The 13,945-nt window shown below is 44.2% G+C and overlaps 1 protein-coding gene across 1 annotated transcript in view; it reads left to right on the top strand.

Annotated features, from left to right (window-relative positions):
* The first annotated feature begins 1,020 nt into the window (after positions 1-1,020).
* Positions 1,021-13,945, top strand: part of HPSE (heparanase) — a 42,829-nt gene continuing 29,904 nt past the window's right edge. Inside the window, exon 1 of the mRNA XM_058193573.1 lies at positions 1,021-1,446. Within this exon, the coding sequence (XP_058049556.1) occupies positions 1,208-1,446 (239 nt within the window). The 5' untranslated portion in view covers positions 1,021-1,207. The remainder of the gene's footprint in view (positions 1,447-13,945) is intronic.

Below are 13,945 nucleotides of genomic sequence, written 5' to 3'. Positions count from 1 at the left end.
CTCCTGCGCAGACTGCACTGGCTACCTGTGGCCTTCCGGGTGCGCTTCAAGGTCTTGGTAACTATTTTTAAAGCGCTCCATGGCATAGGGCCGGGCTATTTACGGGACCACCTGCTGCTACCGAATACCTCTCACCGACCCGTGCGCTCTCACAGAGAGGGGCTCCTCAGGGTGCCATCAGCTAGGCAGTGCCGTCTGGCGACACCCAGGGGAAGGGCCTTCTCTGTGGGGGCTCCCACCCTCTGGAACGAACTCCCCCCAGGACTTCGTCAACTTCCGGACCTCCGAACCTTCCGTCGCGAGCTTAAAACACATCTATTCATCTGCGCAGGACTGGATTAGATTTTAAATTTATATTGGTTTTAATGGGTTTTATTATTTATATTGTTCTTTTAAAAATTCGGCCATGTAGAATAAGTTTTTTAACTGTTATTTTATTCTGTATTTATATGTACTTTTTTACTTGCCTGTGAACCGCCCTGAGTCCCTAGGGAGATAGGGCGGTATACAAATGTGATAAATAAATAAATAAATAAATAAATAAATAAGAGGTAGCCCATGTTAGTAGTGAAGTTAAGGTATTTGCATGAGCGATGTCGTAGTCAGGAGCTCTGTAGCATAGTATGAATCTTAGTGTGGTATTGGCGGACAGGTCACATACAATAGTTTCAGGTAGAAAAAGTTTATGTGCAACTTGTATATTTTTTAAGTTCAGTGATTTTTTGTAAAAAATAGCTACTCCACCACCTCTGCGGTGATCACGATCTAATCGAAGGACTTGGTATTCTTTGTTTAAAATAACGGAGTCAGTGAAAAATGAGTTTAACCAGTTTGTTTTAACCAGTTTGTTAGCGGCTTGTTTTAATCAGTAAGTGGCTTATTTTAACCAGGTTTTGTAGCTTGTTTTAACCAGGGTTAGCGGCAGCCGAACAAGAAGGGATGAGGCGAGCACACCTCAAGCAGGGCGTGAGAGCCGCAGCTGGGCGTGGGAGGGCGTCTCCTTCCGCCTCTCCTCAGCCGGCCGCAAACGCTCGGACGACGGGCGCCCTTCACTCGCGGGGAGGCCGAGCTCCGCAGCGGCTGGGTCGTGAGGCGTGAAACCGCGCGCTCGCCCTTCTCCGGCCGCCGAGCCGAGAGCAAAAGCCGAGCCGGCGCCCAACGGAGCGTTTCTCTCTCTCTCTCTCTTCATCTCTTTTCGCCTTCCAAGATGCCGCCGCCGCCGCTGCTGTTCCTGTTGCTGCCGCTCTTGCACCTTTGCGGCTGGCCGGTGCGGGACGCGGCGGGGTCGTGGCCAACGGAGCCGGCCCGAAGGGAAGACGACGGGACGGCAGCAGCGCTGAGCTTCCAGCTGAGCCACCAGCCGGCGCGGAAAGTCAGCCCGTTTTTCCTCTCCGTCACCCTCGACTCCAACCTCATCACCGACCCCAAGTACATCACTTTCCTCGGGTAGGTAAGCCCGGCGCCCGCGGGGAGCTCAGCCTGGGGCGTTTTTGGAAAACAGCACCTGACTCAGCTGCCTGCGGCGTCGGAGCGCTAAGCGCCTGATTTTGTTGTTGTTGTTGTTGTTGTTGTTTGTTTGTTGTTTTTAATGCCTGGGGAAAAACCCCAAGGAGTTTGTGGAACCGCAAAAAAATAACAGAAAAACAAGAGTTTATAACCTGAGTTTAACTCATAGGATCATCTATTACAATGTCCTTCCTGTCGAAGACTACTTCAGCTTCAATTGCAACAATACACGAGCGCACAATAGATTTAAGCTTAATGTTAACCGCTCCAATCTTGATTGCAGAAAATATGACTTCAGTAACAGAGTTGTTAATACTTGGAATAAACTACCTGATTCTGTGGTCTCTTCCCCAAATCCCCAAAGCTTCAACCAAAAACTGTCTACTATTGACCTCACCCCATTCCTAAGAGGTCTGTAAGGGGCGTGCATAAGAGCACAAATGTGCCTACCGTTCCTGTCCTATTGTTTCCTTTCGTTATATCCAATTAATATAGTTATTACATACTCATACTCATATGTATGGTTATATATTGTATAATTATTTCATGCTTATGCTTATATATACTGTGTGACAAAAACAAATAAATAAATAAGTAAAAAATAAAGAGTTGGAAGGGACCTTGGAGGTCTTTTAGTCTAGGGGTCTCCAACCTTGGCAACTTTAAGCCTGGTGGACTTCAACTCCCAGAATCCCCCAGCCAGCTGGCTGGGAGATTCTGGGAGTTGAAATCCATCAGGCTTAAAGTTGCCAAGGTTGGAGACCCCTGTTCTAATCCAACGCCCCCCTGCTCAGGCAGAAAACCCCTACACCACTTCAGACAAATGGTTAGCCGACATCATCTTCAAAACTTCCAGTGTTGAAGATCACACCACATCTGGAGGCAAGTTGTTCCGCTGATTAATTGTTCTAATGGTCAGGAAAATTTCTCCTTAAGTTCTAGGTTGTTTCTCTCCTTGCTTCGTTTCCATCGATTGCTTCTTGTCCTGCTTCCAGGTGCTTTGGAAAACAGGTTGACCCCCTCTTCTTTATGGCAGCCTCTTAGATCCGGGGTCCCCACCCTTAGCAACTTTAAGCCTGGTAGACTTCAACTCCCAGAATAATTGCAATAATTGCAATAATTCTGGGAGTTGAAGTCCTCCAGGCTTAAAGTTGCCAAGGTTGGAGACCCCTGTCTTAGATATCGGAAGACTGCTATCATGTCACCCTTACACCCCTAGTTTTCATTAAACTAGACATACCCAATTCCAGCAACCGTTCTTTATATGTTTTAGCCTCCGGTCCCCTAATCTTCTTTGCCCTTTGTTAAATAGGAGAACAGGACTGGTGACAATGGAAATTATGAACAAGTGTATTGCTGGGTGCAGAAGGTTTAGTTTTGGGACCTTATGTGAACCCATAGAGAGAGTAAAACAGCGCTTGTTTAAATATTTTTCACTCCATGGGCTACGTCAGCCGCGCTACCTTCCACTGGCGTGCTAAAACATGAGATGGCCATCCATGTAACTTAAATGCCTTGGGTGAAGGGCAGCAGTAACGGATGAAAAATCCAGACATTAATATTCTTTGCTTTTCATTTTTTTTTCCTGTCCTTTCGGCTCAAAGAGCATGCCCTTAGACCGTATAAGCATTCTGGTTAGTTTGTAGCTTGGGGGGAAGTTGCACTTATCTAAAGTGTGGCATTGTCTGAGCTCCTGGGTGTTGTGCAAACCCAGGAAATTGAGTTAATTCCATAAATCGTGGGTAAGGTAAGTCCGAGGTGAGTATATCGCCTAAATGCAAAATATTTCCTGTTTGGCAAAAATACAGGTAGTCCTCAACTTACAGCCACAATTTGAGCCCAAAATTTTTGTGGCTAAGCGAGACAGCTGTTAATTGAGTTCTAGCCTCCCTTTTACGACCTTTCTTGCCACAGTTGTTAAGTGAATCATGGCAGTTGCTAAGTTAGTAAAACGGTTTCCCTGTTGATTTTTATTTTTTTTTACGTTTATATCCCGCACTTCTCCGAAGACTCAGGGCGGCTTACAGTGTGTAAGGCAATAGTCTCATTCTATTTGTATATATTTACAAAGTCAACTTATTGCCCCCCCAACAATCTGGGTCCTCATTTTACCTACCTTATAAAGGATGGAAGGCTGAGTCAACCTTGGGCCTGGTGGGACTAGAACCTGCAGTAATTGCAGGCAGCTGTGTTTTAATAACAGACTATCTTACAGCCTGAGCCACTCAAGGACCCTTTTTTTTGCTTGTCAAAAAGTCACAAAACGTGATCGCATGACCTGGGAAATGTCCATCATCATAAATACGATTTGCCATGCTTCTGAATTTTGATCGTGTGACCATGGGGACGTTGCAACGGTCGTAAGTGTGAAAAATGGTCCTAACTCACATTTTGCAGTCCCATTGTAACTTTGAATGACCACTTGAATGAATGGTTGTAAGTCAAGGACAGCCTGTGATCCTTATTCAGGTGTCTCATTTTGCTGCACTGGAGTAGGTAGGAGGAATGAGTTGACTAACATCCTTTATAATTATCTTCCTAGAACAATTGCCCTCTTAATTATCTGCCTGGCTAAAGAACTTGCTTTGCCATTTCCTGTAGTTCCTTCCTGGTGTTTTGGCTGATGAGATAGAGGCTGGGGAATCCTGCCGTGCCCAACTCTGCCCACAGTTCTTAGCTCCCTGACATCACTCTTAAATGAATCTAATGAGAAATGCATTCAATTCTTCTCAGCAGACTGAATATCCTGAGATCAGTTTATCCTCTGGGCACAGTGGCATGGTGCAATTTTGGTTCGATTATCCTTCCTTTACAGCGGGGGCGTCAAAAGGCCCAGGGGCCAGATCCAGTCCACGGGATGCTTATATCTGGCCTGCGGGGCTGCCCTGGAAACAGTAAAGGACTGGCCCACAGTGCCAGCAAAAACATGACCCTCCCAAGCTCCGTTTTTCGCTGCAGAGGGTTGCAGGAGGCTGTCCCAGCCAAAAACGGAGCTTGGGAGCCCCTTTTCTCTGGCAGAGCCCTTGGGCTGCCACAGGCACCCCCGACACAAGTGATGTCAAGCTGGCCACACCCACCCTGGCCATACCCAACCCGGGCCCCTGAGGTCAAACCAGGGGTGAAATCAAACAGGTTCTGACAGGTTCTGGAGAACCGGTAACGGAAATTTTGAGCAGTTCGGAGAACTGGCAGCGGAAATTTTGAGTAGTTTGGAGAACCAGCAAAAACCACCTCTGGCTGGCCTCAGACTGGGGTGGGAATGGAGATTTTGCAATATCCTTCCCCCAGGAGTGGGGGGGGAATGGGGTTTTTGCAGTATCCTTCCCCTGGAATGGAGTGGGAATGGAGATTTTGCAGTATTCTTCTCTGCCCTGCCCACCAAGCCACACCCACCAAGCCACACCCACAGAACCAGTAGTAAAAAAATTTGGATTTCACCTCTGGGTCAAACACAATCCTGATGCGGCTCTCAATGAAATCGAGTTTGAGACCCCTGCTCTACAGTGCAACCCTTGCAGACCGAAAAGAGTGTATTTCAGAGAGAGAGTGTTAGAATATCTTATTTTTTTCCAGGGGTGATAAACTGCATTTCAGCCTTTTCTTTGCAAGACAATTGCAACATCCCCATTAAGGTTTTGCGAAAGCCTCGTGAGAACAGAAAAGCTTGGGTGGGAATCAAACCAATAAACCAGGGGTGAAATGTAAAATTTGTTACTACCAGTTCTGTGGGCGTGGCTTGGTGGGGGGGGTAATGTGATTGGGTGGGCGTGGCCAACTTTTTTTTATTATTTTTAAAAGCATTTTTTCCACAACCTCTTCAGCCGAAGAGGTTGTAAAAAAAAAAATGCTTTTAAAGAGTTCTGATAATCCCAGCTGAGCTGCCTGATCGTCAGAGGCTTTTCTTTTCTTTTAAAATCTTTTTTTTTTTGGCCTTTAAAAGAAAAAAAAACAACCTCTGATGATCAGGCAACTCAGCTGGGCACATTAGAGGAGCCTTTTTTTAAAAAAAAATTCGGCCGAACAGGTTGTAGAAAAAATGCTTTTAAAAGCCTCTGACAATCGCAGCTGTGCCGCGCTATCATCAGAGGCTTTTTTTTTTACTTTTAAAAGCATTTTTTTTGGCCGCAGAAAAAATGCTTTTAAAGGTAAAAAAAGAAAAAAACCTCTGACGATCACACGGCTCAGCTGGGCATGGGCAGGGTGGGGTGGGGGGCAGGGATTTTTGCTATCGGTTCTCCGAACCACCCTCCACCATCGCTACCGGATCGGGCGATCCAGTCAAAACTGGGAGCATTTCACCCCTGCAGTAAACCACTTTATAACCCTAACTTTATTTCTTGACCTCCCAGGGCTAGCCTTGTCTTTGTCCCTGAGCAATATGCTCTGTGCAAATTTATCCTGCGGTGAAACACCTGCAACATTTAATGCAAAAAAAAAAAAATGGAGTGAAGAATATAAGGTATCACAAAGCCCTTTTCCCCACCAACTTCAGAGTTGTTGCACTAACATTTGCAATTATGTAAAGCTTCTTTGGAGTGGAACATTCCGTTTATTCACTTATTTCTATTGGCACCTGAAGTGGTCAAGCCCAGAACGAAACTGAATGCAGAACTTGCTGAGTGCCTGATTTGGTTTAGGTGATAAAGTTACCCAATCATTCTCCTACATGTAAGAGGGAGAAAAGGGATAGTTCTATTTGTTCACTTGGAATATCAACTTTAAGGCCCTTGTTTGCTTTTGACATGGCTTGTTACATTTATCGGTCTGACCTAAGCATAGTGCCTTATACACTGTAAGCCGCCCTGAGTCTTCGGAGAAGGGCGGGATATAAATGTAAACAAACAAACAAAAAAAATAGTGCACAAACTTATCTGCTACAACGTCCTATCTGTCAATGAATACTTCAGCTTCAACCGCAATAACACACGAGCACACAATAGATTCAAACTTAAGGTAAACTGCTCCAAACTCGGTTGCAGAAAATACAACTTCAACAACAGAGTGGTCAATGCCTGGAATGCACTACCTGACTCTGTGGTTTCATCCCCAAACCCCCAAAACCTTTAACCTTAGACCAGTGGTTCTAACCGTTTTTTGGCCATGTCCCACCTAAGCATCTCTAAACTCCTGATGCCCCTCCCCCAGTGATATAATCCAAATACTATCGGTTCTTTGGGCGGAGCTTGGTGGGTGGGGCGTGGTGTGGGTTGGTGGGCGGGGCTTGGGCATGGTAGAGGAAGGATATTGCAGAATCCCCATTCCCTCCCCACTCCTGGGGGAAGGATACTGCAAAATCCCCATTCCCTCCCCACTCCTGGGACCAGCCAGAGGTGGCATTTGCCGGTTCTCCAAACTACTCAAAATTTCCACTACCGGTTCTCCAGAACCTGTCAGAACATGCTGGATTTCAGCCTGTCCCCCTCCCCCGCCCCCTCCATGACATATAATTCTTACTATTCAAAAAGTGAACTCCATGCGGAGGAAGCCAAAAAGGCCATTAACTTGGTTTAAACAAGGTTCCAATGGCCACCATTAAAAATCAAATTGCCCCCCGTAGGGCGTGGGCCCCACATTGGGAACCACTGCCTTAGACTGTCTACTGTTGACTTCACCCCATTCCTAAGAGGTCTGTAAGGGGTGTGCATAAGCGCACCAACATGCCTGCCTTCTCTGTCCTACTCTCCCCATTTATTCGTTTCCTTAGCCTGTATTCATAATTGTATTTATACTTATATCTATTATCTTATACCAGAGGTGGGTTTCAGCAGGTTCTGACCAGTTCTGGAGAACCGGTAGCGGAAATTCTGGGTAGTTTGTAGAACCGGTAGTAAAAATTCTGACTGGCCCCGCCCCCCATCTATTCTCTGCCTCCCAGGTCCCAGCTGATCCAGAGGAAATGGGGACTTTGCAGAATCCTTCCCCTGGATTGGGGAGGGAATGGAGATTTTACAGTATCCTTCCCCTGCCATGCCCACCAAGCCATGCCACGCCCACCAAGCCACGCCCACAGAACCAGTAGTAAAAAAATTTGAAACCCACTACTGTCTTATACGCATTTGACAAATAAATAAAATAAATACAATTTGGAGCAGAGTTGGATTAGACCACAGTTTCTCCAACCTGGCAGCTTGAAGTTGTGTCGACACCTATGCTGGCTGGGGAATTCTGGAAGTTAACACCTTAAGCTCTGCACCATGCTAGCTTTCTACATAAAGGCCTATCTTCTGGTGGTCTTTCAAATAGAAAAGCGATCTGGAGATCATGGCCATGGAGAGAAGACTGTGTCAGATTAACAAAGTTGGAAGAGACCTTGCTGGTCATCTAGTCCAGGGGTCTCCAACCTTGGCAACTTTAAGACTTGTGGACTTCAACTCGCAGAATTCCTCAGCCAGCTTTGCTTTGCTGGCTGAGGAACTCTGGGAGTTGAAGTCCACAAGTCTTAAAGTTGCCAGGGTTGGAGACCCTGATCTAGTTCAACCCCCTGTCCAAGCAGTAGACCTACATCTGCCTCTACCTAGGATCGAACTCACAATCTCCTGATTGTGAGGCAAAAGCTCCACCTCTAGCAGTTTTCCAGGAAAACTACACTCAGCCTAACGGATATATCCAGAGAGATTCTAGGGAGTAGCTATCCTAACTCTCTCTACTTCTGCCTCTCATCCAGCTCCAGGCTCTGTTGTCTCTTGTCTCGCCTGCTCCTTGGAATGTGCTTTTTTTCCCCTGCCTCTGAAACTCCGTCTCAGAAAAAACTTTTTTCTGCCTCTGAAAGCCTCCAAAACAGAACTTCAGAAAAAAAGCCTCTTAAGCTCTGTTTGGGAGCTTCTTTTCTGAAGCTCTGTTTGGAAGCTTCTTTTCTGAAGCTCTGTTTGGGGGCTTCTTTTCTGAAGCTCTGTTTGGGGGCTTCTTTTCTGAAGCGTTTTTCAGCCTCTGAAACTGGGCAGGGCTACGTTCGGAGTATAAGACGCACCCAGATTTTCACCCTCTTTTTTTGGGGAAAAAGGTGCATCTTATACTCCAAAATACGGTAATTTAGTAAGGTTGTGAGAAACCTTACCAAATTAACCCACTGCCTGGGTTTTACAATGGACTGTTATCTTGTATTTAAATAGCGAGAGTTGAGAATTGCACGCAGATATTTTGGGTGGTAAAGGCAGTATGTTTGCTAGACTAAAGCCCTAGGAAATAATAGAGGAGATTTTCACCTATATATATCTCCTCTGCCTAACATATGAAGATGCAGGAATGCAATATGTATGAATTAGGTAAACTCCCTGGGAGCAGTGTGAGAAGAAATACCGGTCCTCTTGCAAATCACCATAATCTGGCATAGAGTTCTTTAAATACATTTCCATTTTGAAAAGTAGGCATATTTCACAAGTCATGGCTAATTCTAGCTGAGAGAAAGGAGCTACAGTAGTGAATTTATGGACCTCCGCTAACTCCTATTTTTGGGAGTATAACACGCATCAGAGTATAAGACTGGCAGCTTAGTTTTTGGGGCGGAAAATAGGAAAAAAAATCTGCCTACCAAGTATTCATCTGGCTAGCGTCCTTAGTCTGGTCAGCTTCAGCACATTAGTTTGCTGTTTTTTATCCCCTGCTTGGGGATAAAAAACAGCTTCTAAAGCACAACTGATCTTTGGAGAGAGAAGCAATGAGAAAAGCAGACAAAGCACGGAGATCGCTTCACTCACTAGCGCCTCTTTAGGGCTGAAAAAAAGCTTCACAGCTGAGAGTCGGAGGGAGCAGGCAAAGCACGGAAGATGCTTCACTGAAAAAAAGCTTAGCACAGCGATCACTTCATTCGCTAGTGCCTAGTTAGGGCTGAAAAAAAGCTTCAAAAAAGCTACATTCAGAGTATAAGACGCACCCAAATTTTCAGCATCTTTTTGGAGGGAAAAAAGTGTGTCTTATACTCTGAAAAATACAGTAGTTCCCTGGCTTATCTGAATGAATGTACAAAATTGACAGAGATCCCACTCAAAAAATACAATTTTTATTTGGCCATATGGACAGAGCAAAGAGGATCAGCGTCCCAAACAGGTAAATATCAGAGGCTGGGAAGATGCGCGTGTCAAATCCATCATTTCTTAAAAAAAAATAGCATCTATATGAGTATGTCACATTACAGATAATTCTGGACCTAACAACCACAGTTGGCACCAGAATTTCTGTCGCTAAGCAAGGAAATTATTAAGTATCTGATTTACATCATGCCTGATTTATGGCCTTTTTTGGCACAGTTGCTAAGCGAATCACTGCCATTGTTAAGTGAAATGCAGTCATTAAGTGAATCTAGCTTCCTCCATTGACTTTGTTGGCTGGGAAAGTCGCAGGTGGCCAGGCCCCTTAATTTTGATCACGTGACCTGGGGATGCTGGGATGGTCCCTAAGTGTGAAGACCGGTTGTTGCAAGTAACTTTTTTTCAGTTGCGGTTGTAGCTTTGAATGGTGGTTAAATGAATTATTCTCATTTGAGGATGTCCTGTAATTGCAGGTTATAAAAAGAAGCTGGATCATCATCAGGGATTTTAAAAGTTGAAAATAGATACATTAAAGATGTTTAAAAAGTACATCATGTACTTTTGGGGTAACTTAATGTGTTGAACGTGCTTTGAAGATGCTTCGCTCACCAGTCTGTCTGCCCTCTTAGAATAGTTACTGATTTTTATTTATATAAACAGGGAGTTTACAGTAATAAATATTTTCCTACAAGCGTCCTGCATGGCTTATACTTTGCGATGTTTTGCAGCCATATTTTGCTTCAAATTGAATTCATGAACATTTTCCAAGGTTACTTGAATGTAAAGCCCATTACATTAATTAAGATGGGATTCTCTGAAGCCATGCATTTGTGTATATTTATTAATTTATTTATTAATTAGATTTCTAGACCGCCCTTCTCCCGAAGGACTCAGGGCGGTGTACAGCCTTATTAAAACACATAGGTACACAATAAATTTAAAATAAATTTAAAATGAAATATTTAACCGGCCAATTTAAAACTAAAAACGGTCAAACGACCGATATAAAACCCTAAACTATAAAATCACCATTAAAAACCCATAACTTAAAAAACTAACCCAGTCCAGCGCAGATAAATAAGTAAGTTTTGATGTTTATAATCCATGTTGATACTACTTTGCTTAGTGACATTGAACTTTGAAGTTCAAGAACAAAGAAAAAGTAGATCAGCAAACAAACTTATTGTTTCAACTTATCAAATATCTGAGGATTTATTGTTCTAATAAGGAAGCAACTTGCTTTTTAACTGAGTATTCCTTTTCAATTGAGACATCCTGCTAAGATGTAATGCAGTTTATTTTTGATCTGATTTATGACTAGACTATTGTGTGCTCTGGAGAACCAAGCTAGGTCACAAAATGTGTTTGAAGAAATTTTGATTTAGAGCCTCTACGAATCTAATTATTCTGGTTTCCTTATTGACTTTGCTTGTCAGAAGGTTGCAAAAGGTGACCACATGACCTTAGATACTGGAATTGTCATAAATATGAGTCAGTCAGCAAGTGTCCAAATTTTGATCATGTGACTATGGGACTGTGCAACGGTCGTGTGAAAACCAGTCATACCTTCAGTGCTATTGTAACTTTGAACCATCATGAAATTAATTGTTGTAGGACGAGGGCATCAAAAGTTGGAATTAAGATTGCTGGGAGAAATTATCAACAACCTCAGTTATGCAGATGATACCACTCTAATGGCAGAAAGTGAAGAGGAACTGAAGAGCCTCTTGATGCGTGTGAAGAAGGAGAGTGCAAAAGTTGGCTTGAAACTCAACATTAAGAAAACTATGATCATGGCATTCAGCCCTCTCAATTCCTGGCAAATAGATGGGGAAGAAATGGAGGTAGTGACAGATTTTATTTTCCTAGGCTCCAAGATCACCGCAGATGGGGCTACAGCCAAGAAATTAAAAGATGCTTGCTCCTGGGGAGGAAAGCTATGGCAAATCTAGATAGCATACTAAAAAGCAGAGCCAACAAAAGTGTGTATAGTCAAGGCCATGGTTTTCCCAGTTGCAATGTAGAGCTGTGAAAGTTGGACCGTAAGAAAGGCTGAGTGCCAAAGAATTGAGGCCTTTGAACTCTGGTGCTGGAGAAGACTCCTGTGAGTCCCTTGCACTGCAAGGCGATCAAACCGGTCAGTCCTAGAGAAGATCAACCCCGACTGCTCTTTAGAAGGTCAGATCCTGAAGATGAAACTCAAATACTTTGGCCACCTAATGAGAAGGAAGGACTCACTGGAGAAGAGCCTAATGCTGGGAACGATTGAGGGCAAAAGAAGAAGGGGACGACAGAGAATGAGGTGGCTGGATGGAGTCACTGAAGCCGTAGGCCTGAGCTTAAATGGACTACAGAGGATGGTAGAGGACAGGAAGGCCTGGAGGAAAATTGTCCATGGGGTCGCAATGGGTCGGACACAACTTTGCAACTAAAAACAACAACAACAAGGACGTGGGCTGCCTGTACGGTACATAGGAAAGTGAAACTAACCATCCTACCAAAAACACAGGTTTCCATGCTAAAAGACCCCAAAAGCGGGAGGAGAAAGCCCCCAAAATGTGATCCTTGATTTCAATGTAAATAGGATTTATATCTGGTAGGTAGAAGTCACGCGTTCATTTCATAATAGCTTCCTTCCTTTTTCCTTACATTAAAACTATCAAAGATCTGCAACCTACTTTCATCTACTTCCAGTCATATCCTGTCAAGGGAAGGCTAACACTCTGCACAAGCTCAATGGCATTCTTTGATCTTGGTTCATCCCTGCAGGGATGCACTTCCCAGGGAAGAAAAAGGAAGCACATCATTTAAAATAAATGTAAAGGTCCCCCTCACATATATGCGCTAGTCGCCTAACTTTAGGGGGTAGTGCTCATTTCTGTTTCAAAGCCGAAGTGCCAGCATTGTCTGAAGACGTCTCCGTGGTCATGTGGCTGGCATGACTAAACACCAAAGGCGCACGGAACGCTGTTACCTTCCCACCAAAGGTGGTCCCTATTTTTCTACTTGTATTTTTTATGTGCTTTCGAACTGCTAGGTTGGCAGAAGCTGGGACAAGTAACGGGAGCTCACCCCGTTATGCGGCGCTAGGGATTCGAACTGCTGAACTGCCGACCTTTTGATCAATAAGCTCAGCATCTTAGCCCCTGAGCCACCGCGTCCCCTCATTTAAAATAGACGGCTTCAAAACCAAAGATGTGCATAGGATTTGCCATGGGCTCAGCTTGAGAAAGGTCTGCCCATGCCTATCCAATTCAGTAATTTAAATAGAAATGTAATTCTTTTCAGCAACCAGGGGAGAAATTGTGTCTTTCTAAACGATGGTACTGCTTAGTCTGTTGCCCGTTCTAACTGTGTGGATGGGCAAATTTCAGTCCCTGGATTTCTAATGGTGCATTCCTTGTCTTGAACCCAGGGATGAATTAGATATCGCCTTCAAAACGGGGGAGGTTTTCAGATCTTTTTATATAGCACATACATTTATGTATGTATGTATGTATGTATGTATTTTATGACAGATACAAGTGTAAACATAATTATAAGTATGTGTAAAGGATACGAATAAAAGTAAACATTAGGACAGGAACGGTAGGCACACTGGTGCGCTTATGCATGCCCCTTACAGATCTCTTAGGAATGGGGTGAGGTCTACAGTAGATGGTCTAAGGTTAAAGTTTGGGGATTTCCACAGTGTCAGGTAGTACATTCCAGGCGTTGACAACTCTGTTACTGAAATTGTATTTTCTGCAGTCTAGTTTGGATCGATTTACCATAAGTTTGTATCTATTGTGTGCTCTTGTATTGTTTTGGTTGAAGCTGAAGTATTCATTGGCTGCTGGTAGGACATTGTAGCTGAAGATTTTATGTACTATGCTTAGGTCAGACCGAAGACGGCGATGTTCTAAGTTGTCTAAGCCCAAAATTTCAAGTCTGGTGGCATAAGGTATTTTGTTGCGAGCAGAGGAGTGGAGGACTCTTCTTGTAAAATATCTCTGGACTCGTTCGATTGTATTAATGTCCGGTTAAGCAGTGCGGGATAAGCAGTGTGGAATTAAGGATTGCATTCTGCAAAGCAGAAATTGCCCAGCCTTAATTCATGAAGAGCAGTCAGAGGGGATGAAAACACAGGTAGCCCTCGACTTACAACCATTCATCTAGTGACCAAAGTTACAACGGCATTGAAAACAGTGACTTACAACCGTCTTTCACATAACCGTTGCAGCACCCCCATGATTATGCAATCAAAATTTGGATCCTTGACATATATTCATGATGCTTGCAGTGTCCCAAGGTCATGTGATCACCTTACGCCAGGGTCCCCAACTCCCGGGGCCTCAGCCCAGCACCAGGCTGCAGCCCATTGGGAACCGGGAACTGCAGAATGGGTGGGAGAGCATGTGAGAAGCTGCTTTTGT

Source organism: Ahaetulla prasina, chromosome 8 (assembly GCF_028640845.1).
Source record: "Ahaetulla prasina isolate Xishuangbanna chromosome 8, ASM2864084v1, whole genome shotgun sequence".
NCBI lineage: Eukaryota > Metazoa > Chordata > Lepidosauria > Squamata > Colubridae > Ahaetulla > Ahaetulla prasina.
This window is presented reverse-complemented; position numbering and strand designations above follow the sequence as displayed.